At 41.4% G+C, this 26,450-nt stretch overlaps 4 protein-coding genes across 7 annotated transcripts; 1 reads left to right on the top strand and 3 right to left on the bottom strand.

The window, feature by feature from the left end:
• Window positions 1-554: 554 nt before the first annotated feature.
• pdzd11 (PDZ domain containing 11) lies at window positions 555-3,318 on the top strand. Its single transcript, XM_084684721.1, has 6 exons — window positions 555-619; window positions 1,169-1,279; window positions 1,627-1,767; window positions 1,880-1,978; window positions 2,128-2,188; window positions 2,307-3,318. The coding sequence occupies exons 2-6, from the start codon at window positions 1,187-1,189 to the stop codon at window positions 2,339-2,341; spliced, it is 429 nt and encodes a 142-aa protein (XP_084540847.1). The 5' UTR covers window positions 555-619; window positions 1,169-1,186; the 3' UTR covers window positions 2,342-3,318.
• A 101-nt stretch (window positions 3,319-3,419) lies between these two features.
• stard14 (START domain containing 14) lies at window positions 3,420-7,903 on the bottom strand. Its single transcript, XM_084684720.1, has 7 exons — window positions 7,682-7,903; window positions 7,341-7,517; window positions 6,664-6,811; window positions 6,261-6,364; window positions 5,804-5,921; window positions 5,571-5,623; window positions 3,420-4,684 (listed from the first exon to the last, which is right to left on the bottom strand). The coding sequence occupies exons 2-7, from the start codon at window positions 7,512-7,514 to the stop codon at window positions 4,469-4,471; spliced, it is 813 nt and encodes a 270-aa protein (XP_084540846.1). The 5' UTR covers window positions 7,515-7,517; window positions 7,682-7,903; the 3' UTR covers window positions 3,420-4,468.
• Window positions 7,904-9,564: 1,661 nt separating this feature from the next.
• rab41 (RAB41, member RAS oncogene family) lies at window positions 9,565-16,661 on the bottom strand. Of its 4 annotated transcripts, XR_014737228.1 has the most exons (9): window positions 16,491-16,661; window positions 15,514-15,572; window positions 15,248-15,301; window positions 14,776-14,881; window positions 13,464-13,575; window positions 12,948-13,041; window positions 12,381-12,474; window positions 11,754-11,820; window positions 11,530-11,596 (listed from the first exon to the last, which is right to left on the bottom strand). XR_014737228.1 is itself a non-coding variant. In XM_084684716.1 (8 exons), the coding sequence occupies exons 1-8, from the start codon at window positions 16,567-16,569 to the stop codon at window positions 11,532-11,534; spliced, it is 636 nt and encodes a 211-aa protein (XP_084540842.1). In that variant the 5' UTR covers window positions 16,570-16,661; the 3' UTR covers window positions 9,565-11,531. The 4 variants fall into 4 exon arrangements, 3 of the variants coding, with proteins under 3 accessions (XP_084540842.1, XP_084540843.1, XP_084540844.1); XM_084684716.1 differs by lacking the exon at window positions 12,381-12,474 and having other exon boundaries at window positions 9,565-11,596; XM_084684717.1 differs by lacking the exons at window positions 12,381-12,474; window positions 14,776-14,881 and adding an exon at window positions 14,061-14,166 and having other exon boundaries at window positions 9,565-11,596.
• Window positions 16,662-17,289: 628 nt separating this feature from the next.
• Window positions 17,290-21,164, bottom strand: arr3b (arrestin 3b, retinal (X-arrestin); the record flags this gene model as incomplete). Its single annotated transcript, XM_084699066.1, has 14 exons — window positions 17,290-17,311; window positions 18,376-18,429; window positions 18,625-18,648; window positions 18,765-18,848; window positions 19,019-19,156; window positions 19,371-19,443; window positions 19,524-19,608; window positions 19,913-20,048; window positions 20,139-20,215; window positions 20,343-20,402; window positions 20,520-20,716; window positions 20,820-20,864; window positions 20,958-21,018; window positions 21,132-21,164. Coding segments are annotated over 14 exons (1,089 nt in total), but the record flags the coding sequence as incomplete, so codon positions are not given.
• Between the last annotated feature and the right edge of the window lie 5,286 nt (window positions 21,165-26,450).

Raw genomic sequence — 26,450 nt, 5'->3', positions numbered from 1 at the left:
ATCGGTAGGGTTAGGGTTGGGGTAGTCAATTGAATGACCGTTCTGTTGAGACTTTTCACTTAGCCTACCACTATTTACGAAATAAGTCTAATATGTGTTTTGTTTTTGTTTTTAAAATAACAACTTGATTGAACTGTTGTCAAAAGTTGCAAATGTTTAGTAGGAACATTTAGCCTTATAGTCTAAAGTTATTTTCCCATGTCTTGACAGAGGCCCAGAAACCACATGATAGTTCTACAATCTACATGAACTGCATTTACTGTTTTGCTTGGTCGTAGGACCGTGACATATGGTAAATGTTTAAAACGTGTTTTGATTGCAGAATTTCTTTCAAAGATGATAATCTAAAACTGTACCATTTTACTTGATTTGTAAGGGCAAGAGTAACATGTAGGCCCACGTTTCAACTTTGACGTTAGAATGTATAAATCATCTTTAGAAATACCTGGTGGATCCAAGCACATCTCAAACTATATAACTAATTATACCATAAGACTCTTACAAAAGTGTCCATAAATTATATCATGACCTTTATTTTGAAGATCCCAGGCTTAAATACGCTAATGCACGTGCACATGCGCCGTTCGTAGTCTTGAGGAGGAGTTTTTCGCTGGTGATGGTAAGGTCCTTTCTAAATGCAATAAAACCAATATAGCCAGCTATGTTTCACCAAGATACCACCTTATTATTAAAATACTATGTTGATTCTCTAAGCCTTAGCTCAGTTTGCTATTCCAGTGGGCCAACGTTAAGTTGTAGACACAGAGGTGACAACTCGACTTGCTGAAAAATCTTGGACTGGGTAGACAAGCTAGTCTAGCTAATTACCTAACTAGCTAAGCTACATTAGCCAATAATAGTAACACTAATTTAACTATATACATAAATGTGTATTGAGTAAACGTAGCATTATGACCAGGACAGGCAGTTGGCTAGCTAGTTTGCTTGCTAATCACCGGCTACTGTCTACTAGGCCTAAGTGCTAGGCTAGCTATCTTACATTAACACTAGGTGTTGACTTAAAATCCAAGCCAGCTACTTTACTGTCAAGTGCTGCAGTATTTGTGGTTAACATGAATTCATATATCTACTACAGTATCCAATTTGATTAGAGCTAACTTTAAGTCACCCAAGTAGCTTGTCAACTTTCGTTGCCTTTTTTTGACAGCGAAAGGCTGCTTAAACCATGGACCAAAAGATCCCTTATGATGACTACCAACTACCGGTGGTGTTTCTGCCTTCTTACGAGAGTCCCCCGGCATGGATAGCCCCTCAGGAGGTACGCCTGCCTAACGCAATGTCTCAAACAAGTTTCAGAATGAATTTATATATATATATATATATATATATATATATATATATATATATATATATATATATATATATATATATATATATATATATACATATACATACATACACACACACACACACACACACACACACACACACACACACAGACATAGACAATGCTGTTAAATTGCATCAGCTCTTCATTGGGTGTATCTGAGTGCTGCCACTGCACACATGGTGCCTGGTCAGGATGTGGATGGCGGTGTGGCCCTTGAGCTCATTATCATTTTGTTATATTTTGGGTATTTTAATGTTGTATTGCTTCACGTGCAGCGGATCCACCACCCTGACTATAACAATGAGTTGACCCAGTTCTTGCCGCGCACTGTTGTGTTGAAGAAACCTCCAGGTGCACAACTGGGGTTCAACATCCGTGGAGGCAAGGCCTCCCAGTTAGGGATCTTCATCTCTAAGGTGTGTGTCGGTATGGTTGACAGTTCCCACCTGCCTAGTCAAGATAACCATAGAATAAGAGACAGCTTGCATGTCTTCCACTCCCCTATTTATTGATGTTTTGTCTTTGTAGGTGGTCCCAGATTCAGATGCCCACAGGGCAGGACTGCAAGAGGGTGACCAGGTCCTCTCTGTCAATGAGGTGGACTTCCAAGACATAGAACACTCAAGGGTCAGTCATGTAATGGAAGTTTTAACACAGTCATAAACCCCTGAGTAGTAGAGAATTAAACACACCAATAATTTGGCATTGTCAGCTGTGGGTAATGTCCAAAACACTGGAGGTATGTAACCAGTCAGTCTGTTGCACCCATTCCCCAGGCTGTTGAGATTCTGAAGACTGCCAGAGAAATTCTGATGAGGGTGCGCTTCTTCCCCTACAGTAAGTATTGCCTTCAAATATGAATTGTTTGGAATGTAAGTGTTTTGATAATGTTTATAGCATTTTGAGATGATTTGCAAAAGGTTCCCAATTAACGTGTAAAAATGTATTCCCTCAGATTACCAGAGACAGAAGGAGAGGACTGTTCACTAGAGGGCAGTAGAGCACCTTGAGAGCGACCATGTAATTGGCAATGACGTATACTTGATGGACTCAACACGTCACCATCTTTTTCAGACAGGCGGTCTACAGCCCCCGTCCTCTATCCTTGACTCATCTATGACTAACAGTACCATTCACACAGCATCCAGGACTACATAACTCTCCTCATTGCTCACTTCCTTCACACAGGCAAAGACACTCCCAATGCTGATGCAGGCCAGATGTTTTGCTGGGTACCTACTGACAGTGATACACAAGGATGCTAAATCAGTGTTCTATAGTATGACTTGATATTGCCCCCTATCTATCATCCTCACATACTCCTGGTAACATTTTAAGTTATCATTCACTATCATCAATTTGTTTAAGGTATTATCCAAGGTTGACAACTTTTTAACTACAGTTCAACAGATAATGCCAACTGTTTGTTCTATGTGTGTACAGAAGATTTAATGTAGAAAATATATACTAATGTTTTGATAATGCCTTGATACTGTAAATTTATTACATTAACATGAAATTTGAATTAGTAATGTTTTTAATACTAATATTATCATAGCATCAGTGTGTTTTGATAACACTATATAATTATATTCTAAGGTTTGTATTACAGTATTTATTACTAAGGTGCTGTCTCAAGGCAGTCAATGTTTACCAGTCTGGTTATGAGATATGAAAAATAATATTTACCTATTTGTGCCATTGTAGTTGACCCCACACTCAACCACGTCAACACATGACAAGTGCTTTGTCTTTATTTGAGATGGGTGCTATGGTGATTGTAAAACCAGTTTTACCCTCTTCAGTTCAGATTCACATTCCATTGAAACCAGTTGTCATTTTCTGGTCATGCTCTGGTAAACATTCACATTTGTTTGTTTTTTTACACTGCCTTGCTTCATCTTTCAATAAAATACCTTTGTGTAAAAAATGTAAAAAGAAAAAAATCAATAAACATTTGACAGGTATTAATGTACAAGTTTTCATGTACATGAAAAAATAAATTGCAAGAAGTATTTGCCTCACAGCTGTAAAATGTGTTCCACGTGACAGCAGAATTGCACACAAATGTGAACCTTGAGGTTTATTTAGAAAAACAACCATGTACAATCATACGTCTATAGGTCATGTTCAAGAGCTCAGTTCGCACAGCTAACTTCAGGGTCCTTGACACTCATGACATAGGTGCAGCCTACAGTCACTTCATGTTAAAATAAATAAGCTCAAGTAGGTTAGGTCTATGTCATGAGACCTATGTTAAGACTAAAGAAACGTTATCATTGTGTAACAAAATTAGGATCAGATTAGATTAAGAAAAAAATACCTAACTCCACACAACTGATCAAAGTATGAAAATATATTTTCACTTATCAGCCTAACAAAGTTTCTTTATTCAGTGCCCCTGTGGTATTACAGAACAAGGCATAACAACCAGGGCACGATGTTCTATGATATTTACCCCCCCCCCCCCCCCCGGTTGCCTGACATTTCAGTAAATACACCTATAATTATCCTCACAAGGCCCAGAGTAGTGACAAAGCACCGTCCCTTCATTCTATAAGGGTATGAACCATATGGTTAGCTACTATGGTTACATCATAAAAAATAAAAAAAACGAGAACTATACCTAATTTAAATAGCAGTACAAAAAACAAACCTCACTTTCATTGACAAATTCAAAATCAACAACTAAAATAGGCCATTCTCTTCATTGAAATTATTTTTGCCTTTATCATAATCTGTCAAAAAATGTCCACCTATAGATTGAAATACAGAAGTTTCAATCAGTAGTTTTACGACGCCATCTGCAATCACACCCCCATTAACTAACACGTTTACTGTACTTTTGCCAAATCTAGAGTCTGCATTGTGTTGTGGCAAACACGAGAAGGATTATCAATTCACTTAAGGGGGAGTAGATGGATCTTAATGGCAATTGTTAGTCTCCTTCTGCCCAGCTGTGAACACGTTTGCCTTCCTCATCCAGGAAGGCACATATGATGAACAGGATAAATACAGACTGATCAGTCATATTGAGGTTTGGAATTAAGTCCCATGAAGAAGTATTGCTATGTTCTCTCCCCTGGCCTGTATCTCCTCATACACAACCAGACAAGCTCAGCTGCTTTCCTCAGCCTTGTCATTTTCCTGACAGTCCAGAGTGGTGCTCTCGTCAACGTTCTCCAGGGAATCCGCACGCTGGATTGACAGTTCTTCCGGGTTCATCAGTGGAAGCTGGCTCTGCTCAGGGAACAGCCAGGGCTTCTGGTCCGGAGAGTTCTGCTGTTTCCACTCTGGGTAGTTCTGGCCTGCCTTATGCACACACCTCATCACCTGCAGGTGTGGACAAACCATTGGGGGAGTTAAAGGTCACTTCATGAACCTTAGTCTAGTTTAGAGTCTGCCACACCTTTACTTTAAGTTAACAAATGAACTGCTTGTCACTGCTGACTGACTGTATTTGAACTATGGACCACATACTTTAAAAGGGTCATAATCCTAATAGAAATTCCACAATAGAAACACAATAGTCTGTTATTTGTTTTAAGTTTCACTAGAGCGGTTTCAGATTCTACAGCACAGCCAATGAGCAAGTCCACATGAATGTCAATGTGTCACTAATTAACACTGATAACAGTTGGATACAATCAAACCTTTAATAGCTTGCTTAATTCAGGAACTACACTTAAAAGCAGAGAATTGTGTTTCCTTATAATGAGGTAATTTTGGGGAGGGATTGGGGAGTTAACTTCTAGGAGAGAGGTCTTGATGATTAATGAACTGCTTTCTTTTTGATAAGGGCTCCTTTGAGTAACACATTCTCCGTTTCACACACATAGATACACCTTGTCTGAAAAGTTTCCACACTGCATACGATGGAATGAAACCTGAAGAACGAGTTTTCCAAGCCCAGTGAGACTCAGCTCGTGCTCAGGGACCTCATTGTCAAAAGACATAGCAGGACAGGCCCTGCAAGTGGGTTGCTATGGTTACCTTTGTCATTCAAGAGACTTGAAACCTACACTGGCTCTCAAAGATTGTACACTTATTTCGAACCAGTTCAAGGACAAGTATCTGCCAGTCAGTTACTGAAGTGCATATAAACACATGCGCCATTTATATTTTCACCATGTAATGACATCCTGTCAAAGCCAAGAAAGTTGAAAGATTAAAGAATGCTGCTGTACGAGAATTGTAACAACTAAGATGATTCATGTACCTTAGGAGCCAACACTTGCGATGCTTTATTCACCACCCACTTTGGAAGAGAACCTGTATTTATAAATTATAAAACAAAAACAAAGCATGAATACAAGTATTTTCATATACAGCATTTTCATATACAGTATTTTCACACACATACACAAATATTATTTTTTCACTCAATTTACCCTTCAACAATTGGTTTTATTCAGTTTGGGAGTGGCTAGGTCCCTGGTAAGTAGGTTGTACCTTTGGGGTCAGCCTGTGAGAGGTATGTGAAGGAGCAGCTGTTGGGGCCTGTAGGCTGCAACAGGTATCCAGTCAGGACAGAGATGGCACGCACCAGCACCTTGCCAGGGGGATACTTCTACAATAGAAAGAAGATGGGAAATCAACTTAACCTGTCCACTGTTTAGCCATGACATGTGTGACTGTTTATAGAGAAATTAACTGATCAAATATTCATAGCCTGGGCTGTGTTCTTCCAGATCCATATTCATACAATACATCTTACATGGGAAGGTTGTGCTAATGGGTTTGTTTGGATCCTGTTTGTATTGCGATAAGAGTACACTTAAAAAAACACGGCATATGAGAGGATAATGGATGACACTGAGCCATAGGAATGGCAGAGTGGAGACAGACCGTGTGACGGTTGCCGTGTGACGGTTGCCGTGTGAATGAGTGGAGGAGCGAGCAGACGTACCGGGTGTTTGACAGAGAAGTTGAGGATCATGTATTCGTTGTCCTTAACCTGCCATGAACGCAGAGTTATGACATCCCTGTTCTTCAGAGGTTTGGGACAGACCCCTTACAAACAAAGAGAACAACAACAAATTTCAAATTGCTTTCCGCAAGCCTCTCACTATAACGGTAAGCCAAGATTAAGATGACCAACAGAATCTTCGACTGTAGGCTACCCTTCTGTTGACTATAAATAGTTCCAAGGGAACAGGAGATATAAAGGTAAGAAGGACAGAGACTATTAGGCACCATTTTCACTTTTACAACAACATTTACTTATTGAAGCCTTGGGTTTATAGTAAGAAGCCAAGATAAGAAAGATGTCGAAGATGATGGAATATGATGAAACAGATTAGAGTACTTACATGAGTAGTACCCGACGTCAGCATTTGGGGTGAGACGGGCAATGTCAAAACTCTCCAACATGGTGGGATCCCACTTTTTACGATACTGGCCGTCATGAAGGACATCAAACATGGTGGCAGCTGACACATCTTTTATGGTCATTTTGCACTGAAATGCCAATAAACAGGTCAGTCATGAATATAAGAAAACGTACAGTGCCTATAGTGAATGCAGACCTGGCTTGACTAACCACCAAACTATGGACTTCTAAATCTTGATTTTATGTTGCACTTTCTTTGTGCACTATTTGTATGTGGTTTTGAATAAGAAAAAAAAGAAGAAAATGTACAAATGGCATGTATTCCAACACTTTATTCTATCTACAATCCCCATTATGGAAGTACATTTCAACAGGTATTGTATCAAGTGTTTAAAAGGAGTCAGAAAACTGTATGTCATTATTTAGATAGAACATCATGTATCCTTGGGCCATCATAACACTGACAAGGCCTATCCAATGTAATGCAAAAAAACTAAACTTAGCAAAAAGGGGCCATAAAAATTCCCTCTTCCTAAGTTATTCACAAATAAGTGTGCATATATCCAACTTATTTATGAATAACTTACGAAACACAAATAACTAAATTGACAATTAACAGATCGATCTGACAGACTCGTGATGGTCAGCAGTACTCACCTTTATCTTGTGAACTTTAGGCGAATTTTTGATGCTTTGTGTGGTCGTAACAGGGGCCGACTCAACCCAAACCTGCATGTCGTTTTTATCATATTTGTTATACCAATTGTCCGTTGATAGGCATTGTTTTCTGAAGTCTACAAAAGATGCCTCGTCCGGAATAATCTGAGACATTTTCTGAAGTGAACAAAGTGGGAAAGTAGAGAAAGGTCCAAGTAGGCACTGTCAACGCTATTCAAAACAGAACGCTAGTCTTCTGAACTATCGGGTGTTATCCTCTCAACTTCGTCCTTGACTTTCCCCGAGACGGAGATGAATGTATTTATATAGACATCGATTACCTTTTCAGGTCAGGCAAGATTCTTGCGTTGAATTCCAGTCCTACCCAGCCATTTCCCATCCACACCTGTTGTACGTCACAATTTCCGGTATGTGTTATGCTCCAAACAGAAACCTCACACTGGGATTCTAATGTTAATAAAGGAGGCCGAGACTATGCTGTAGCTTAAGTTTTATCCGCTGCAGTGGAAGGCGCTAGTGTTATGTAGGGGCATTATGTTTATGCGTACCTGCAATGCAAAACATTGTACACCTTGTCCCCGCCCTCAAATACAACCAGAACACTTCAGTCCGGATAATTGTGTTGGATTGTCACGTGTTATACATTTTTAGGTTTAAAAATCACACGTAAAAGATGCTTTAAAATGGAATTGAAATGAGTTTTAAGTTCATCACACCACAGAAGAATGTGTTGTTAACTACCCATCCTAATTCGAATGAAAAATAACACCGATGTAATGTTAAATTAGGGGGAGGGGGGCGTGTCGCATGGCGGAGCTGAAGCTCCGCCCCTTCGAATTTATTGAATTCAGCAACAACAGCAACACAAGCTAAATCAATTTCAGATAGGCTATCAGAACAGACCTACCTGCAGTCTCTGAGTGTTTTATGTATTAACTACTTTGTCTTTGAATGCAACTGTTTGTATAGATGGGTGGCTGACACCTGAGATGAAAACGGGTGAGAACCTGTTCAACGGTCTCACTCAAATTTTAGAGCTTTGCACATGCTTTCAGCAACTCATTTTACACGTATATAGGGTGACCAGACGTCCGGATTTCGGCCGGACAGTCCGGTTTTCCAGCCCTTTGTCCGGACCGCTGTTGCGTGTCCGTCTTTTCACCCCCTTGTCCTCCTTTTTGACCCTTCCTGCCCACTGTCGCAATTTACCACTCGCGTAAGTTTTTCTCCTACGTGGAGTTCAGAACTCCACTTTGCCATAAGAGCAGCAAAGATCAATATCATACCTTCTGTAAGTTCTGTCGCATTGACATTGACGTGAGTAGTAGGGGGCAAAGGGCTTAAAGCATTAAAGCATGCCTGCTATACGCAACTGCACAAGGATAATGCAAGGTCTGCCGGGCACCCCCCCCGACTGATAGGTGCATGCACCGCTGGGAACCCAGTTAGCTCTGAACCCCCCCCCCGCTTTAAAGCATTTTCAGCTAGCCTATTTAAACAACTTAGGTGCCAGATTTCTAGAGACGTCCAGGCGAAAAACACTGTTAACCGTCCTGTATCCAGGGTTACCCAACCAGTCAATCGCTGCGTGTGCTTTCTTCTACTGTCAATGCCTGGCAAGTGTGAGAGCACCGAAGTTGCGTAGAGGCCGAGAGCGGTATTGCAGACAGATGGAACAAACGGGGGGAAGGCTGTCCCTTCAATGCGAATGTAAATCCTGGTTGGATAAGGATTACAAATTGGATGAAATCTGACAGTTTCAGCGTTAAACTAATAACATAATTGCTGTGGTTCTATATGGGAGCTGTGAACTAACTTAGTCCAAAATGTTGAACTATGAACTGAAATAGTTCATTTAAAACATTTTGAACTATTAACTAGTTTATGTAGAAAGTGAACTTTCCCAAGACTGTTAAACACGTCTACATATCAAGTAGGAACAAAGAACTCTAGACACTTTTATTTTCTCCAACTGTGAATTGTAGTGACGCAATGTGTGAATTTAGGCCTTTGACTGTAAATTTGGCTTTTGGGTTGACGTTACCGTGGTGGTCCTAATCTATAAACTCAGTTCTGTAATCATTAATGCTGCTGATAACGGACGACATTGGTCCTGAAAGCTGAATACAAATGAGCGCTGGTTGCTACAGCAGACAATAATGGGTTCCGACCGTTGTTGAGTAATGGGGAGTAGAAGCGTAGGGACAGTCTTGGTGAAATATCTTTATTTTGTTTCATGTGATACACTTCGGTGTTCCTTTAACTCTCCTTTTTATACAGCAGATAGTAATAGAAGTACATTATTCACACAAACGTTGCTAAACACTAGTAGACAGCATATTTCAAATAGACAGACACACTTCAGAATAGCAGAGCTGAGTATTCAGTCAGTGACAATAGAAGAGCTGTTAAGGTAAATACGGTCGTTCAATGTAATTTAATAGGCCTACTTAACCATCAACACTTATTTAAATTATTTCTAAATGTTTATAGTCACCAAAATAAGATACCACAAAAGTAGGCTTAGTGTGGGGTTTACATGGGTAATTTATGGCTAGTTTGTATGTGACCATGTGTTATTTGTGTCAAAAGATGAAAGGGGTGCAGTGAAACTTTTGCCTGACTAAACCAATCCACCGACAAAACACACAGCATCGAGCTAATGTGCCCACAGGCCCATAGTGCTAAAAGCCCAAACAACCGAGGCTTTCAGGTACAGAATCCAAACAGATACAAAATAAATAAAACACCAGCCTCCGTTGTGCGTGTCTGCAACTGAAATTTTTGTTATTCACGTTTGCTTGTGTTAAAATAAATAAACACATCAAAACCAAGTCCTGCACAGGCAGTAGCATTTAAGTCTTAACTGCACTTTTTACAGCAAGGGTGTTAGTAAGCATTAGCTGCATCTGGGGACTACTAAACAACTAGGGAAGCCAGACGCTTGTCAGCCGGCCTCAATCTTTACAATATTGTGGCTTGATTCAGTGCACAACGTTGGTGAACAAACAAGCAAGGCATCTGTGTTCTTAACCGTCTAGATATCGTACATGATGAGCATGCTATTCCTGCAATAGTGTGATGAAAACAAGACAACAATAGATCTACAATATATCTATGGTGGGTGGTTCTGTAGAGTCATATGGGTCACTGGACATGTTAAACCCAAGTTGTCAGCTCTATCCATCTGAAAGCTCCTCTGCACACCTTATATCCCCAGATGTGTTAGTGTGCCACTGACAAGGAAAGTGGCTGTGACATAGTTGCTATAGTTTTAAAGTGTACATAAATATTTTGTTCGTTTTTTTCCCCTCTATGTTATAATTAATTTGGGATACTTTTCTGATAACACACTTTCCATATTGGTTGGCTATGCAATTGTTTTAGCAGAATTCCCCCATTAGAGAGAATTGAAAACATGCTGGTCTTCATGATCTGCGCACGTTTTAACTCACTAAGGTAGGTCTTTGGCTGTTCATGCCTTTAAAATGTCGTGAAAATAACGTCCCTTATGTGTGGTCCCATTAACCGTGTTTGATACGTGGCTATAACTAAGCCAATCGTGACAGTGAGAGAAGTTATAATAAAAAAAGTTGTGGACTTTAAATGCAAACTCGTTTTTGGAACAAAGAACACTAAGGAGGGGGGTTCTCAGTAACAGATAATTGTCAATACTCTAGTTTTCCCAACTTCCATACTCTCCACTGGAAGCAAAAGCAATGAATCGAGGGACTAAAGCCTTGACCACGTGTTCTACTTGACATAACCTCAAACGGAGTTACTGTACAACATTGACGTGTGTGACAGCACTGATGCTCCAAAAAGTGCAATAATAACTCAAAGCCGTTATTTGTCAGTCTGCAATCCTATATAATGCCATGCAGTTGGATGAAAAATTTATCAGCATTTAAATTATCCCTCGTTTTTAACTAACTTTTAAATGTACTTTTTTTTCTTTCTTTTTTTTCTGCCATTTTCCATCAGACTTATCTGTTTAAATACAGAGTAATAGCACATCCACACGGTTACTCTGAAAAGTCACTGAGTCAAAAAGGGGAAAAGATAGATCTTCCAGCCCGATGGCAGTGAGCCATGGGTGGGGAGAGTGGCCACTGAGAGACAAGCTGTTGGTGGGGAGGAGGCAGGTCAGGTGGGGGTGGGGTGAGTTTACTAGCAGGAGCAGCTGCTCTCAGTCACAGCCATCTCTGGTGGCTTCTCCAGTTTGATGTCGATCACTGAGAAGAGCAGGGTTAAGGTGGTCACCATCATAATCATCACCAACACTATCATCATCACATGATAAGACTCTTTAGTGACAGACACTCACAGAACATACATTAGCACTATATACAAGTGACCTTGAGTTCAAGAGCAAAGCTTCAGAAAGGATACTGTCCTCTTTGCTCTTCTCTGGTGTGCTGTCCATCCCGGGCAAGGCCGCAGCCACACGGCGAAACAGCTGTGGAACAACCACCAGACTATTAGAGAGCTAGCCAGGTAGAAGCGAGCAACCAACAGTTTTGCAACCTTAATCTAATTGTTTAAAGCAGCTCAAGTAGCACAAACACAAAAGTAAGTAAATAAGTAACTTCTGTGTGTATACCGTCAGAATATCAATCAACTCTAATTTACTGACATTTCTAATTTACAAAAGGCTAAGCCTATTTTTGTTCTGTGCGATGATAGTTGTAGAAAAGATCATAGACGGAGCTTGCCCAACAGCGTATGACCATGCTGAACAGTGAAAAGTCACAAGCATGCATATTTTGTGAAATAAACCACAAAAAAAACTGCAACGTGTCAACACAACCAAATGATGAAGCATCCTAAATCAGCGAATGACAGTGACAACGCTCACGGGTGGACTGGAGGGAAGCATAAGGACGAGATCTACGCGGGACAAGCCATGAAGAAGAACCGAGCGAAAGAGGACAGGGCACACTAGAGCGGTGAAACAGAGGGATGGAGGTGGGCTTGGAGGGCAGCCTTGACTAGACTATCCTGGGTTTGAGTCTCTACCTGTTTCACATTGTAGCCAGTCTTTGCGCTGGTTTCAATGAACATGACATTCAGTTCCTTAGCTCTCTGCTCGCCCTCCTCTGTGGTGATCTGTCTGCTCAGGCGACAGCAGAGAGGTGGGGATGGACGGACAGACGGAGATGGAGAGAAACATCGCAAAGGGGGAAGGGCCAGGAGGAAAAAGAGACATGGAAAAGAAAGAAGAGAGAAAGACAGGGGAGTAAGAAGAAAACAAAGATTCTGGTTTTCAGCGAGAAAAAGAAGTTAGTTTAGTCATACCACAGAGAGACAAAGGGATAGAGAGGGAGCAGCTTCGCTGAGAGGAGATGGAACGGTTGGATACCATTCAGGAAAAAACAATATCACATCACTCACTTCACAATAACAGCCTTGACTCTGAGCCACATCATTTAAGAAATGAAAAGACGTACACTCTGGACAGCACAAATGAGTCTCCCTAAGGCACAACATGGGCAGCTTGAGAGGCGTTGGTGCTATTTCAATAGTTTCTTTCTGTTTGGTTTTTTTGTTTTCGTTTTTTTTACGTGCGGCTGTTGTGAAACCAACCTGTTTGACGTTATAGCCAGCCTTGGCGCTGGTCTCTATGTACATCACATTGAGTTCACGAGCTTTCCTCTCTGCAGCCTCAACAGAAACTTGCCTGCCATGGTCCCGGGGGAGGGAGGTGGCAGGGGGGGAGGAGGGAGAAACACCAAATCATAGTGACATGGAGAAACAGACCAGGGAGAGGAGGCAAAAGAACAAATAAATGAAACCAAAATATGACTCAAAAGAGACATACTGTGTGATCAAATTATAATGGAGCTGACGATGAAATAGTGTATCTCAATATTTGTGTAGAAATCAACGTAATAATAGTTGATGCATACAAATGAAAAGATTATTCAAAACAAGACAAGGTGTAAAACATTTAGGGGAGGAGAGGGAACCAAGGCTTTGGCAAACAGTACATGTAGGTGATTGCTGTTTAAATCCAACAGGACTCATTTACCATTATAGAACATTATAAACCACTCAAAGCTATGCCACCTTTCCATTTACACACCCCACACAACCTTGTACCTTTTATCAGCCAAATCTGTTTTGTTCCCAACAAGCATGATGATGACATCACTTCCCCTCTCTGTTCTGACATCATCAATCCACTTTGATGTTTGTTGGAATGAATTCAAATCTGAGGAACCAAATAAAAAAACAGATTAAGAATCCACACAGGTGTGTATTTAGAGAAACCACTGGATCAAGATCTCAATAGGGTCAGGTATAGTGATAGTAATAGGGTGCTTTCTTCACACAGCAAAATCAGTGCAGCAGCTCTTTCTTTTAGTCAAAAGTCAATGCACACAAGTTTTCTGTAGAAGCCAGATGTTAATAAGCAAAGGTTAACAGCAGGTGAAGTAAAAGTAGGGGGAAAGAGGGAGAATAGTTCCCACATAGCTGTGTTTCCATGAGGGCAAAGCTCCAAAACCATTGTTTGGTTGCAGCAATAACATTCATTATTAAATCTGCTCAGGGACACAATGATTCTGAAGCTATTTGTAATCGCAGCAACGCAACTTGTGGGAGCTGCGAAAGGCAATGCTGCTGCAGCACTGTGACCGGCTCCCTGCAGGTCGCATAGAGAGAGCCCTGCTCGGGGCCTACTAGGCTCTGACTCACTGGTGATGTCATAAACCACCACAGCGATGGTGGAGTCTCGGATGTAGCTGGGGATGAGGCTGCGGAAACGCTCCTGTCCAGCCGTGTCCCAGAGCTGGAGCCGGACCTATGGAGGGTGGGGGTGGAGGAGAGGAGAAAGGGGGGAGGACAAGGAGAGGGAAAAGATGGAAAGAGAAAATAGAGAAGAGAAAGGACATAAAAAGAGATGCAAGCCAGGCAGCAGAGGTGAAAAATTACCATCCGGAGAGGAATAAGGAAAAATAATTTGAATGGAAAGACGAGGTGGCGGGCGGGTTAGTGGAAGTTCACTTTGGGTTGGATGCTTCTTTGCATCTCTGACCAACACAAACTAGACAAATGATAAACAAAAGAAGCTAGAATTAACAGATTCTCACTCCTTCTGAGCACAACCTCCTTATTCCTCCCATGAACCCCATTAGGCATGAACAGCATTGCATTAGCACCAACGCCACTGGAAGCTCCACACTCTACATGTTCATAAACATTACAATGAGAATGTCTGCCACACCTACTAAACAAAACAAACTAAAGCCCTACAGACATATGTCCAAATTCCTTTTAAAATTCCTGTTCTGAGCTACTCTCATTGATCATGCAGTCCAGTAAAGTCGGTAAGCTGCTGAAATGCTGTTCACCCAGTTCCCCTCTTCTGTCCGTGGAGGGCAGGGAGGCGAGGCTAGGACATGATACCTACTGGCTATGTCATAAACCACCACGGCAGCGGCTGAGTCACGGATGTAACTGGGAATGAGGCTGCGGAAGCGCTCCTGTCCCGCCGTGTCCCAGAGCTGGAGCCGGATCTGTGTCCGACCACCGCAACAAGCGGGGAAACGGGCACATGTCATGACCCAGCCATGGGGATGGTGGTGAGGACGGAGACAAAAATGAAACTTAAAGTGACTATGAAACTGAAAAACCATGATCACGACAGGAAAACAAAACAATCGGGCCACGTGGAATGGAACAAATGCAAAAAAACTGCTAAATGAATGAATTATATGTGTGACAACATGAAAATAACAATGTTGTTTCTTCTAACGTCAGTTTATTTTGAGAATCACACGTTTCATGGGATCCAGTGTTTTGGAGGTTCTCATACATGAATATTACACCTAAAAATGGGTTTGTTCTGAAAGAACCTAAGAAAACAAGGAGTTGATTCATACCGTACGATCCTCCAGGTACATGGTTTTCGATAAGAAGTCAATGCCAATTGTTGCCTGCAAAACAAACATTTCACCGCATCATGTATAAGGACTGAGCGGACACAGAACATGGAATGGTGCTGTTTTCTCAACTGACACACAGCAATAAGTGAAAGCCGCTCTGAATGATACATAAGCCAAGTAATGACTAATCCATGAGTCAGTTTGTTTTTCATATGCAACAACTTGCTACTATTAGTTTACAAAAGGATGTTGGTGATGGTTACCTGATAGGTATTGTCAAAGCTGTCATACATAAACCGAGTAATGAGAGAAGTCTTTCCCACTGCAAAGACAAATACAGTGCAGTCATGTTAGGTGTTGGTCAATTATGCATGATGTGTAAACAATTCAATTGAGCTTGCAGTACAGTACGGACGGACACGCTGGTATTCAGTTAGCAAGTAGCTGATTCTAAGACCTAGCGTATGTCAGATTTTACTGATGCAAAACAAACTGTCAGTGATTTGCGTTGTCACAGTGTCTGTTCATACGTCCTGTAATCGCAGGATGTAATATGGACTGCTGAACCACGCTGAGCTGGCAAAAGGGTGGAGCCAGCTTCAAAGATATTTTAAGATGTGATGAAACACAAAATATACACGGGCTAACTGAGCTGGTATAACAAAAACCCATAAATGTCCCGACTTGTCAAACATTTTTCAACATTATTTTGTTTCTAATGGAGACGAAGCTTTTGCAGAAGTGGTCAATCCAAGGTTGAATGATGGGATAACCGGGTAGCTATCTCAGCTATCCGACAGCTGAAAGACGTGGCTAGATCAAGCAAAGCCAGCCAGTTATTCTGGCTAAGGCACAGCTAGCTAGCCTAGCCTAGCCTAGCCAGCTTGCTAGTATTAGTTGGCAGTTCAACTTATTTAGACAGTTAGCTAGTCGCTGCATCTAATCTAGGCCTACAATAAAAGCAAGCCATTATTAGCAAGCTAAAAAAACATTCTCCAAACAATAGATTCACTAAATAAGTACTGTAGTTAAGTGACTAGCCGCGACATTTTGAGGTAGCTAAAAAGTGTTTTTTCCCCCATAATGCCAAAATAAAATCAGGAGACTACAGTATCGGTCTGAGCTCCTAGCAATAGGTTAGCTAGCTGGCTAACTTACTGGCTAACGGCATCTAGCCTTCAATACAGTAGACCTCAAAATAATTGCATACGTGGGCCGAATACACACTATAGTTACTTACCACTCTGCTCGCCTAAGAATACGAGCTTGAATTTACGCAGGGGGTTACCAAACTCTCCACCGCCGGTCGTGGTCGACATCTTTATTTAAAATATAAACAACAGCTAGCTGGCTATGTTGTGTCGACCGTAGAGAGAAGCGCAGGTTAGTGTGTGACGCTAGCTATCCCTGCTGCTATTGTTGCTGTCTGTGTGCATGCGAGGAGGGCGATATTGCCACCTAGTGCTTGCCCTGGATTTTTTTTCCCACGTCATTTTAATTACAGGCTATTTAATTCATTTTGACTAACACAACAGACAAAAAAAATATCAAAAATGGTCTGGGGTAAGGGGTAAACATATTTGATTTATTAGGACATACGAGTTTTACATTAAGTAATTGTATTACACTCAAATGACTCAGCAAAGACGAGACAATCTTGAGATAATGTTACTTTATTAAAGGCAGAAATAGAAATTATACAACCATTCTATTGGAACTTATTGAGACAAAGGGCCTGCAAGCATGGTGTAATATAGGTGTGTTTAAATCAGGGGGGACTGCTTTTTTCATCTGATAGTGACAGGACATGCCAGTAACATTATGCCCTAAACAAAAAAGTACACAAACAAATCTAAGGAAGAACACTGTTGTATTGAACACTGAAATGTGTTTCTGCCAGGTCTCTGCTATGTTTCACTCTCCACTGTTTTTTTGGGTTGTCTGGGTATTCTTCTTTCTTTTCTCAGTGCGTGTGAGAGTCTGTAGTCCATCATAGGCTTTTGTTCCTTCATGTCCTTCTTCATCCTCTGATGGACAGTCTACTCAAGATTGATAGCCGAGCTGCAATTTATTAAATCGAAAACACAACCAACATCAACAATTTGTTAGAAAAACAAACTAACAGCCAGGAAAGATGGGTTTTGGATGCTATTTGGATTCGTGTCCAAAATCAAACTATTTTCTTTTGTGAATATTGTTGTCAGAATTAGACTTTTTGTCAGATTTGCAGTTCTTTTAGTTTGTTTCGGAGACGAATTTAGAATGACCAAAAATTATCTTCGAAGTAGAAGTTGTACTGATTAGCACAATGTCAATCCTTTTTTGCCAGACAAGACATGCATAGCAATAGGAAATGTGGTAACATTGTTCACTTCTTAAAGAGCTCAAATGATAACTATGAGGTTATGCTCAAGCATCTAAGAGACAACATATTTTTTTTATTGTGCAACAGTTGCTCAAACAGTTTCATCCCCTGAATGCATTCCCCCGTTGCCGCTTTTAGATTCTGCGTGATCCCTGCTGCTTAAACCGCTGATAATCCTGACACAAATTAGCAATGGTTTTGTGCCATCTTAATAATAATCTGCCAATGATGCCTTTTGTTGTCGCTCTTGAAGAAGTGAACGTCAGGCCTGAAAGGAATGACATTGGGAGTGACCTCACCTGCCCTACATGGGCTTTTATTCCAGTTTGCTGCAGTTCATGAAATGCACAAACACACATGAGAATGAGAACCGTGTGTGACCAACACTCCTCCCAACAACGTCAGTCTCTGCACAAATGGTAAGGCAACCATTTGCATCCATTTATTCAAATGGAAACAGACAACAGCATGCATCTTTTCAGCTTGGGGAAGCAAGGAACAATGATCATGCATCATGCATGCATCATCAGTGGAAATTAGTTTAATTAATTAATTAATTCACTCTTTTGTTGTCTTTGTGTTTATATGTTGTAAAATTATACTTACACATCTGTTCCAAGGAATAAGACATAGCACATTGTGGAAAAAGAAAAAAGAAGTTGGGATTTAGAATGGGTTATGAAGTAAGCCTCATCATTTTACAATAAACACACTTTCTTGTATCAATATTTGTTGCTTGTATGGTGATTTGAATCACAACTCACCGGCAGGTTTGGGGGACATCAGTATCAACGGGAGTTCTACTCCAACATCACTGTGGAGAAAGGGTAGATTCGTCAGAAGATAGTATTACAATGGCATGTTGGTTTGTGCAGTATGGTATTGTGTTATGTGAGAAACAAATGAGTTGTGAGTTAATTTGATCACATCATATTTGTTAGAATTGATGGTACTTCGTCGAGACCATTTTGTTTAGGTAATTAACTTCTGTCCTATTCTGTCCTCTTACCTGGCTGTAAGGTCTCCCAAGATGCTGTGTGTGTGAGAAAGAGACGGAGGGGGTGTTGAATAATGGTATAAATGTTACAATTTCCCATGAAAAAAAAGTGTAAGGGCAAGAAAAGGTTGGTCTGTTCATTGGTGTCTTACCCTCCTCTGGACACCATGAGGCTGATCTTGATTTTGTACGACACCAAGATTCCCTGCACTTCCTTGTCAATGCCAGAGTGAAGCCTGAAAAAGAACAGCAGAACATATGACCTTTAGACAGCTTGCAGGTGGGTTTAATCCACTCTAAGAGGATGATGCAGCCAAGGCTTTCGCCACCATCGCCTTCAGACTAAGAGGATGAGACTGTGGATCAATGGAAGAGATTTGCTAGGTGGAGGAGCTCATTGACTCACAGCGTAGATGAAGCTAGGTTGGTGTCCTCGTCCTTTAGCCTGCCATCCACTGCCAGGCCACGTTTCTCTGTGTTGTTGATCAGCAGGGGGGTCACACTGAGCTCCTTCTCAAATGTGGTATTGGCATTTACTGTCTCCCTGTGCAGCGATTTAACAGATGTTTAAATGTATCTCTCAGAGCAAAACACAACATCAATCCACAATGTTGCTAAGAGTTCAACAGTAGGGGGATGTGGAATTTGTCATTTGGTTTAGGGGGTTTTCAGTTTGACCACTGTTAAGTCAAATGTGACAAATATGTTTTGCATTTCTGTTCTGGATAAGAAAGTCACAATAATCATCATTATCTTACCCAAACTCCTCAGTCAGAATAGATTTGGTGTATTTGTCAGCTGAGTAAAGCACCACATCTGTTGTCTGGTCAACTGGTCATAAGGAAACAGTAGTGTTAGAATCCTCGTCTCCCATTTGAATTGAAACTCACACCATAGTTTTTAATACCCACCTGTGACTTTAATTTTCTTCACCACTTTGCTGGTTTCATTGTTGATTTTAATTTTGATTGGGATTGGCTCTCCATGGTAATACAGCTGAAATTAATGGTACAAACGCAATTGATTTACATTACATTTACATTTAGTCATTTAGCAGACGCTCTTATCCAGAGCGACTTACAGTAAGTACAGGGACATTCCCCCCGAGGCAAGTAGGATGAAGTGCCTTGCCCAAGGACACAACGTCATTTGGCACAGCCAGGAATCGATCTAGCAACCTTCAGATTACTAGCCCGGTTACCTAACCGCTCAGCCATCTGACTCCCTAATATCCCCCTTGATATAGCAAGTCTTCACACAAGGCTGATGTTGGCTAATCATTTGATAGTGTAATGCATACCTCCTTAGCAATGGAGGCCTCCAGGTGGACTGGTTTGTCAGACATCATGAATTGTTTGCTGATTTCAGCCTTGGGTCCTGCTCCAGTTTTATCAGGGGCAAACTGGATCTTACGAATGATCAGACGACAAGTGTCCCTGAGCACAGAGAGAGAGATAAAGAGGTTGAAAAACAGTCTTGCATTACTTTCTTAAGATCAGTTCAGTTACGCTCATGGATATACTTACTTCTTCTCAATTTTCTCATCAGGGTTGTCGGCCTCATTGGCAATATACCCTTTTACTTCCAAATCAACACCACAAGACTGTCAAGGTAAGAGACAAATATGTTAGAGCTTTAAACTGTTGAGTGACAGAAAGACAGAGAGAGGGAGTAAGACAGTCAGATAGAAGGAGGTAGAGAGAGAGAGTTTTGAAAGAGAGTATGTGTACCTTGCCAGAATCCCCAGGTGCAGGCTGCAGGGTGACTGAGCATGGCAGGTTGGGTGGAATCTGTAACACAGAGTGGTAAAGAGATGGATTGTGGTATGCAAATCAATAGACTGTGTGGCATCTACCAACGTCAGAAAGGGAAAGTGAGAGAGCATAAACAGACAGATCCCCACTCACCTTAAAGGTGAAGGTGTGTCCTTGGTCTCCACATTTCTTCAGGAGGGCTTCCTGCATGGGGGTGTTGGGTGGCTTGCTGTCCCCAGGGGGAGGGTATATCTGGAAACGCTGTACCCAGATGTCTTTCCGGAAGGACAGGCCTATCACATCCAGGTCATCGCTACCATAGCGGAAGGCCAAGGCCAGTGACACAAACACTGCAGAGAGAAAGATCAAGAGCCTTGGGCATCAGTGCCTGAATTTGCACTCGTTTCATCCCGGCCAGGAAAAGGTGTTTCATAGACATCAAAAGGGAGTTACCTTTCCTGCCATTAAGATCAGCAGGGTCCACTTTGAGCACTCCATCTGTGCGTGGCAAACACAGACAAGTTTAAATGTATGGACAAACACATATCAGAAACAGAGATCATTTGACGTAATCAAATCTTTATTACACACCAACATCATCAACGCTGTCCACATGGTCCACAAAGTCTCTCCTCCCCAGGTAGAGGGCAAGCTGGAAGGGGGGGGGGGGAGAACGTGGGAGAAATTACGTTATTATGGTGTGTATGGTACTATGGATGGACTGATTAGCATGTCCCATGCCAATGCTGCAAAGGGGTTCCTTACCGAGCCGTTGCCGCTGGTCTTCTTGAAGATCCTGCAGAGCGGGGACAAAGGAATCAAGAGATTACATCACTGCACTAGTCACAAAGCAAGCACCTGCTGGTTTTCCATGTCTTCCTTCCCTGTACGTTTCCAATGTTAATTTCAGAGACATTTTTTGTTCTGAAATTGTTCTGGCTGAGCTCCTCTACATCTCAATCTGGGGTTTAATTGAGGCTGACTTACACCTAGAGGTTAGCTGTCAGATCAGTTTAAAGGATAAGCCCTCTCTAGCCGTTTTCCCCCACACCCTCACTCTCTTCCCCATCCTCTCCATGTCTTTCTTTCTCCTTGGTCCCGCCTCATGGCTCTCTCTCTTTCTACACCTCTCACCTGTTAGGTCTCAGGATTAATACCTTGGTGATCCTTTAGACACACCTGAATGATTGTGCCATTATGTGGACAAAAGTGCCATGTAACTTGTCCAATCTGAATGGGACTTAATGAGCAAAGTGTATTTGTACCCATGCTTTACATGGCAACGTTTATTTCAATGCAGCTGCTGTGACATGTTAGTGCAAGTGTCAACACGTTATACAAGTCTTTCATGTTCGTAAAGTGAAACATGTAATTGATTGTTCAAAGATACTTCAATGCATTCAGTCTGTATTGGATCTATTAATACTTCTATTCTAACAAAGTACTGTTATTGCAATGCTACTAATCTATTTCATCATGATCTGTTTGACCAGTTCTGTTTATGTCTTCCTTGTCTGTTTGTCTTTTCCTTCCAAGTGATTAGGAATGTTAATCTTTCCCAAACTGTTTTTCTTCAAATCCAATCCATGCGATCTGCTCTAATCGGGATTTACTTGCATCCCGTAATTTAAAAGGTGTGAAAGGTTCTGATGTGCTTTTTGTACCACAGTAGGGTTCTCATGTGTTTACACCTGAGCACCTTCTAGTGTAGAAGATCTTTTATCCCTGATCATTTGCCCCTAACTGTTGGCTATGCAGATCATCTGGCAATTCCATGTGTACTAGGATAGTTCCAAAGATCAATTAAATTAATTTAAAAAAGAAAAATATCTAAGACCATTTAACTGCTTCTAATTTGGAGTCTACTTCACCTCTCAGAGCCAACTCAGTATAAGTGTCTAGTTGTTGATTGTATGTATTTGCAGGGGTGAACAAAGGCTACTCACTTTGACATTTCTGTACTGTGAAGTGTGACAGTATCTGCAAAGATAAAACACAACAAACACAGTAAATGAGCTGGTATCATCATGATCAAATAACACTGCCAGTATTCCTATGTAATGAACAGTGACAATGTCACACCCGTTAACAAATCAGGTTAAATTAATTACAGTACCATTGACCAGATCATTGAGAAGGGTTATTCAGTAAATCATGTCCAAGAGGTTTGTATGTCCTAATTCTTTTCTGACTTAATGTACATTGACATCCCATGTCTCGCAGCCATCAAGTAATATGATGTTGTTTTTTCTGTGAATAAACTAAATATGTCTTCCTAAGGTGAAAATCTTGTTTGTGAATAGTATATATTGATAATGAAATGCTTTGCTGGCATTTCCCACAAAGGTGTGTGTGAGAGAGAGAGCGTGTCCACTCACTTGGTCTTCAGGCTCTTGGACAATTCTCTGCAGTGGTGTCTTCTGTAATCCTTCTGTGTCCAATGCCTTGAAGTGTGTGTGAGCGTCCACCAACACCCGTTCCTTTATACGTTGACCTATCAACCTCACAGACCTCCCCTCAGCTTACCCATGCTGCAATAGGAGGCTCCTTTTAGACCCAATCTTCTTAATTCATTAGCCTGCACTTTTTTCAGTTGTATTTTGGGCTACAACGTATTTAAAAATAAGAAGTGTATGTGACTTGGAAGGATTAGGTCCAATTTGAAAGGGTGGGTGCCTTGGATAGTGAACATTTGTTTTGGATTATAGTAACAGGGTGTTGTCCCTTGCCAGTTGGCACCCCTGGACAGGCATGTGCTGTATGTGTGCAGTTTTGGAACTCTTTGGTACTTTAAATTATGAGTCAGTGGTGTAGGATGCTCATAACATCAAAGATGCAAAATCACTGGAAACTGGAATCACTGTGTCTTTATCTCAGTCTACGTCCCTCTCCATCTCTTTTCCTCTCCTTTCTCTTTCTCTCCTTCTCTCTCGTTCTCTCTTCCTCTTATCGTGTTACACTGGGTCCATGTCTGTTGTAGGGTGAAGATGTTCAATCGAGGAATCCCTTCCAATGGTCTGGTAATAGACAGGAGGGGAGCTGGATTTAGTTTCCTGTGGTTGCCAGGACAACAGATGGCTTTCAGTCAAGCCCTGTGCAAATCTGCCTAGAGCATGCAGAGAGAAATGTGTAGTGACCCACGACTTACTAACATGAAGCATTCCGTTCTTCATGCATCGTAGTGATGTATATGCTTAGATACTGCATGTATACTGTAGACATGTATATACATGATGTATGTAGAGAGATAGCAAGAGAGAGAGAGAGAGAGAGAGAGAGAGAGAGAGAGAGAGAGAGAGAGAGAGAGAGAGAGAGAGAGAGAGAGGATAGGGGCTATCAAGTTCTCTCAGCAGAAAGTCTGCTGTAGATTGTAGATCACAATTACTGTAAGTAAATCAGGAAAACAAGCGATACTGAAAGTCAAATGAAAAACTCCTTATTCTTTAACATGTTCCTAATCCTATCCTTTCACACAACTGTGCACTGTACAATTTAACTTGAACATCGCTGTTTAATCAATTCAAACTGTAAATTCAACAGCAACAGTAGAGTTATATCCCTCTGGCCCAATCCATTCCTATTCGTTTAAATTCTCCCTGGTAATTTGTTGTTCTCTCCTGGTTAGATGAACTGGGCTTGTTGATCCGTCTTGACTTGAAGGGTTGAGCTAGATTTTGACACCTGCATGGCCAGGTCTAATAGGGCCACCTGAGGTCTGTCTGGTTCATGTTCTCTTCGTGCTGCTACAGAAGTTGAGATCATCAGTCATCTTGGGACATGGACTGATATCTCCTTAAAGCCTCCATGCTTGGGGAAACCCTATGGGGGGATTACACCGCCGGAACACAGCCTGCAGGTGAGACTGCCACCAGCCTGGGCAGCCCAAACAACTATATACACGTGTCCACCGTACAGTACCATCTTGAAGCACTTTCTTGTATCTTTGTACTGCATCATGGAGCGATGGGACATTAGTGTGTCACCGTCACCCACCCTCCGTAGTGCCACACTGATTAAAGAGGCTGCAGAAGAATTCACTTATTTTTCTAAACTGATGAATGAGGAACCAGCACTTCCTTCTCAGAACCAATCCCCAGAGCCCTGTGCGTTTACATGTGTGCTTCACCCATGCGTAGACCCATTTTCATAAAAATACAGGCCTGGTGGTGAAAAAAACAGCATTGTGTTTTCTGTGAAACAAAGAGGCTTTGTAGGTGCACATATGTAAGGCCTGGCAGTGCAGATAGTGTTTGTGTGTAGTCCCGGCCTTTCTGTTAAGCCTCTTACATTTCTCTGTACTTCTGGTTACCTGATTGTGGACTTCAGAAGGCAAGTCCTGAGCCATGGTAAGAGCAGCTCAAATCACCTTCCCTTCACACATCACATTCGCTTAATAGGCTTAGCATGGCTCAGTCCCAGTAGAAAGAGGGGATGCTGTCACAGCCGTGTTGTTCCTAAATCTAGACAGTGTGATAACATCAAGATCCGTAACAGTGAAGAATAAGGAGGGGTCGGGCAATATTTTTCTCAGAATCGTCCACACAGATGTTGTTGTTGTCACAGCCAGATCCTGTCATCATGTCTGTCTCCAGACAGTACTAAGATAGCCTACTGTGATTAAAGTAATACTGGACCAAGAACAGGTGACAGTGAAGGTGCTCTAAAGCTATTCCTGATCTGTGATTTGAGGCAGATTTACCTGCAGGAGAAGCAGTAACGACAACGTCTTCGTGTAATCCCCTTACAGCTAAGCTCTCTTAAATTTAGGCCCAAACTTTATATAGTCGGACAATACCGTCTGTGTACTGGACCCTGGTATTACCTTAACACCACTAGTTGTTCAAGAGGTTAGTATACTAGATGGAAATGGCTAGGTTTTTAAAGTACCTGTTTAGAAAGAGTGTCTGAAAAGAGATGAGAAACTGGTTTATGGTTTCCATTTAGGTGGCTCATTACTTCACCTTCAATAATTCTTCAGCATGCTGTCTCACTTGGTGTTGCATGGCAGCAATCCTTGCTCCATGTGAAACAGATGCAGAAACCTTGTCTGATGCAGTGGTACATTCTGTCTAGGAAGGCCAGAATAAGTACCATTTACATAGCATGACTGACTGAAATACATGAAGCGTAACCTGGAGTTTATAAATAGATCCATCACTAGCTGTACGGGAAATTGTTGTTGGTTGTGTCTGCTCTCTAAAGATTAGTACTGTGTTTATCCCCCAAGGACATGCAGTTATCTTACTCAGTAAAATTGACATGAAACGGTTAAGAAAAATACAAGTATGCGATTCAAATATATGCAGTAGTAATACAAGTAATACAGTAATAATAACATTAATATAAGTAATACAGTAATAATACAAGTATAATACAGTGTTAACACAAGTTTACACAGTAATTCACAATAATGCATAGTAATGATCCAAGTATATACAGTAGTAATACAAGTATGTAATACAAGTATGCATAGCAATAATTTCTGTGCATACTAGATGTGTGTACCTCCTCTGTGGTAAGGGTCATTCACACAACCACCTGCTCCTGTAAACACAAACACTACAGCTTCATCTGGTTCTTGTTCAAAAGTAAAAGTCACTAAAGAAAGTAGAAGTGGAAGTGGCTGGTGGAGGCCAGACACAGCGACTGTTTGTTTTTAACTTCTGTAAATCCTGTTAGCAGAAACACAGTACCTTGGGCAAGTGGATGGGGAAATGAGATGGAAGGAGAGCCAAGAGCATAGACCAGGACAACTTCATTGAGTCAAGAGAAGAGACATTTTGGTAATTGAATGCTTTGCCACAGTTAAAGGGTGGTGAGAGCTGCCGAAAAGGTTTTTTTAACTCAAAGACAGTGAAATGAAATGCCAGAGATTCAGAAAATCTGCCAGTAGGGGGCAGTAAGAAGTTTGTTTTTGTTGAGTGAGGGGGATTGACCAGTCCCCTCTTGTAATCTTACATCTGTTGAGCTACAGACCTAGGAGCACACCCACCTAAGGGATTGCCCTGAGATGAGATAGGAGCCAGGAGTGTGTGTAAGGATTGTATGGATATACAGTATGTATCTATGTATGGGTGTGTGTGT

Source organism: Hypomesus nipponensis, chromosome 1 (assembly GCF_054491055.1).
Source record: "Hypomesus nipponensis isolate SF chromosome 1, ASM5449105v1, whole genome shotgun sequence".
In the NCBI taxonomy this organism is placed as follows: Eukaryota; Metazoa; Chordata; class Actinopteri; order Osmeriformes; family Osmeridae; genus Hypomesus; species Hypomesus nipponensis.
The sequence above is the reverse complement of the archived record's forward strand: the minus strand, read 5'-3'. Positions and strand labels throughout refer to the sequence as shown.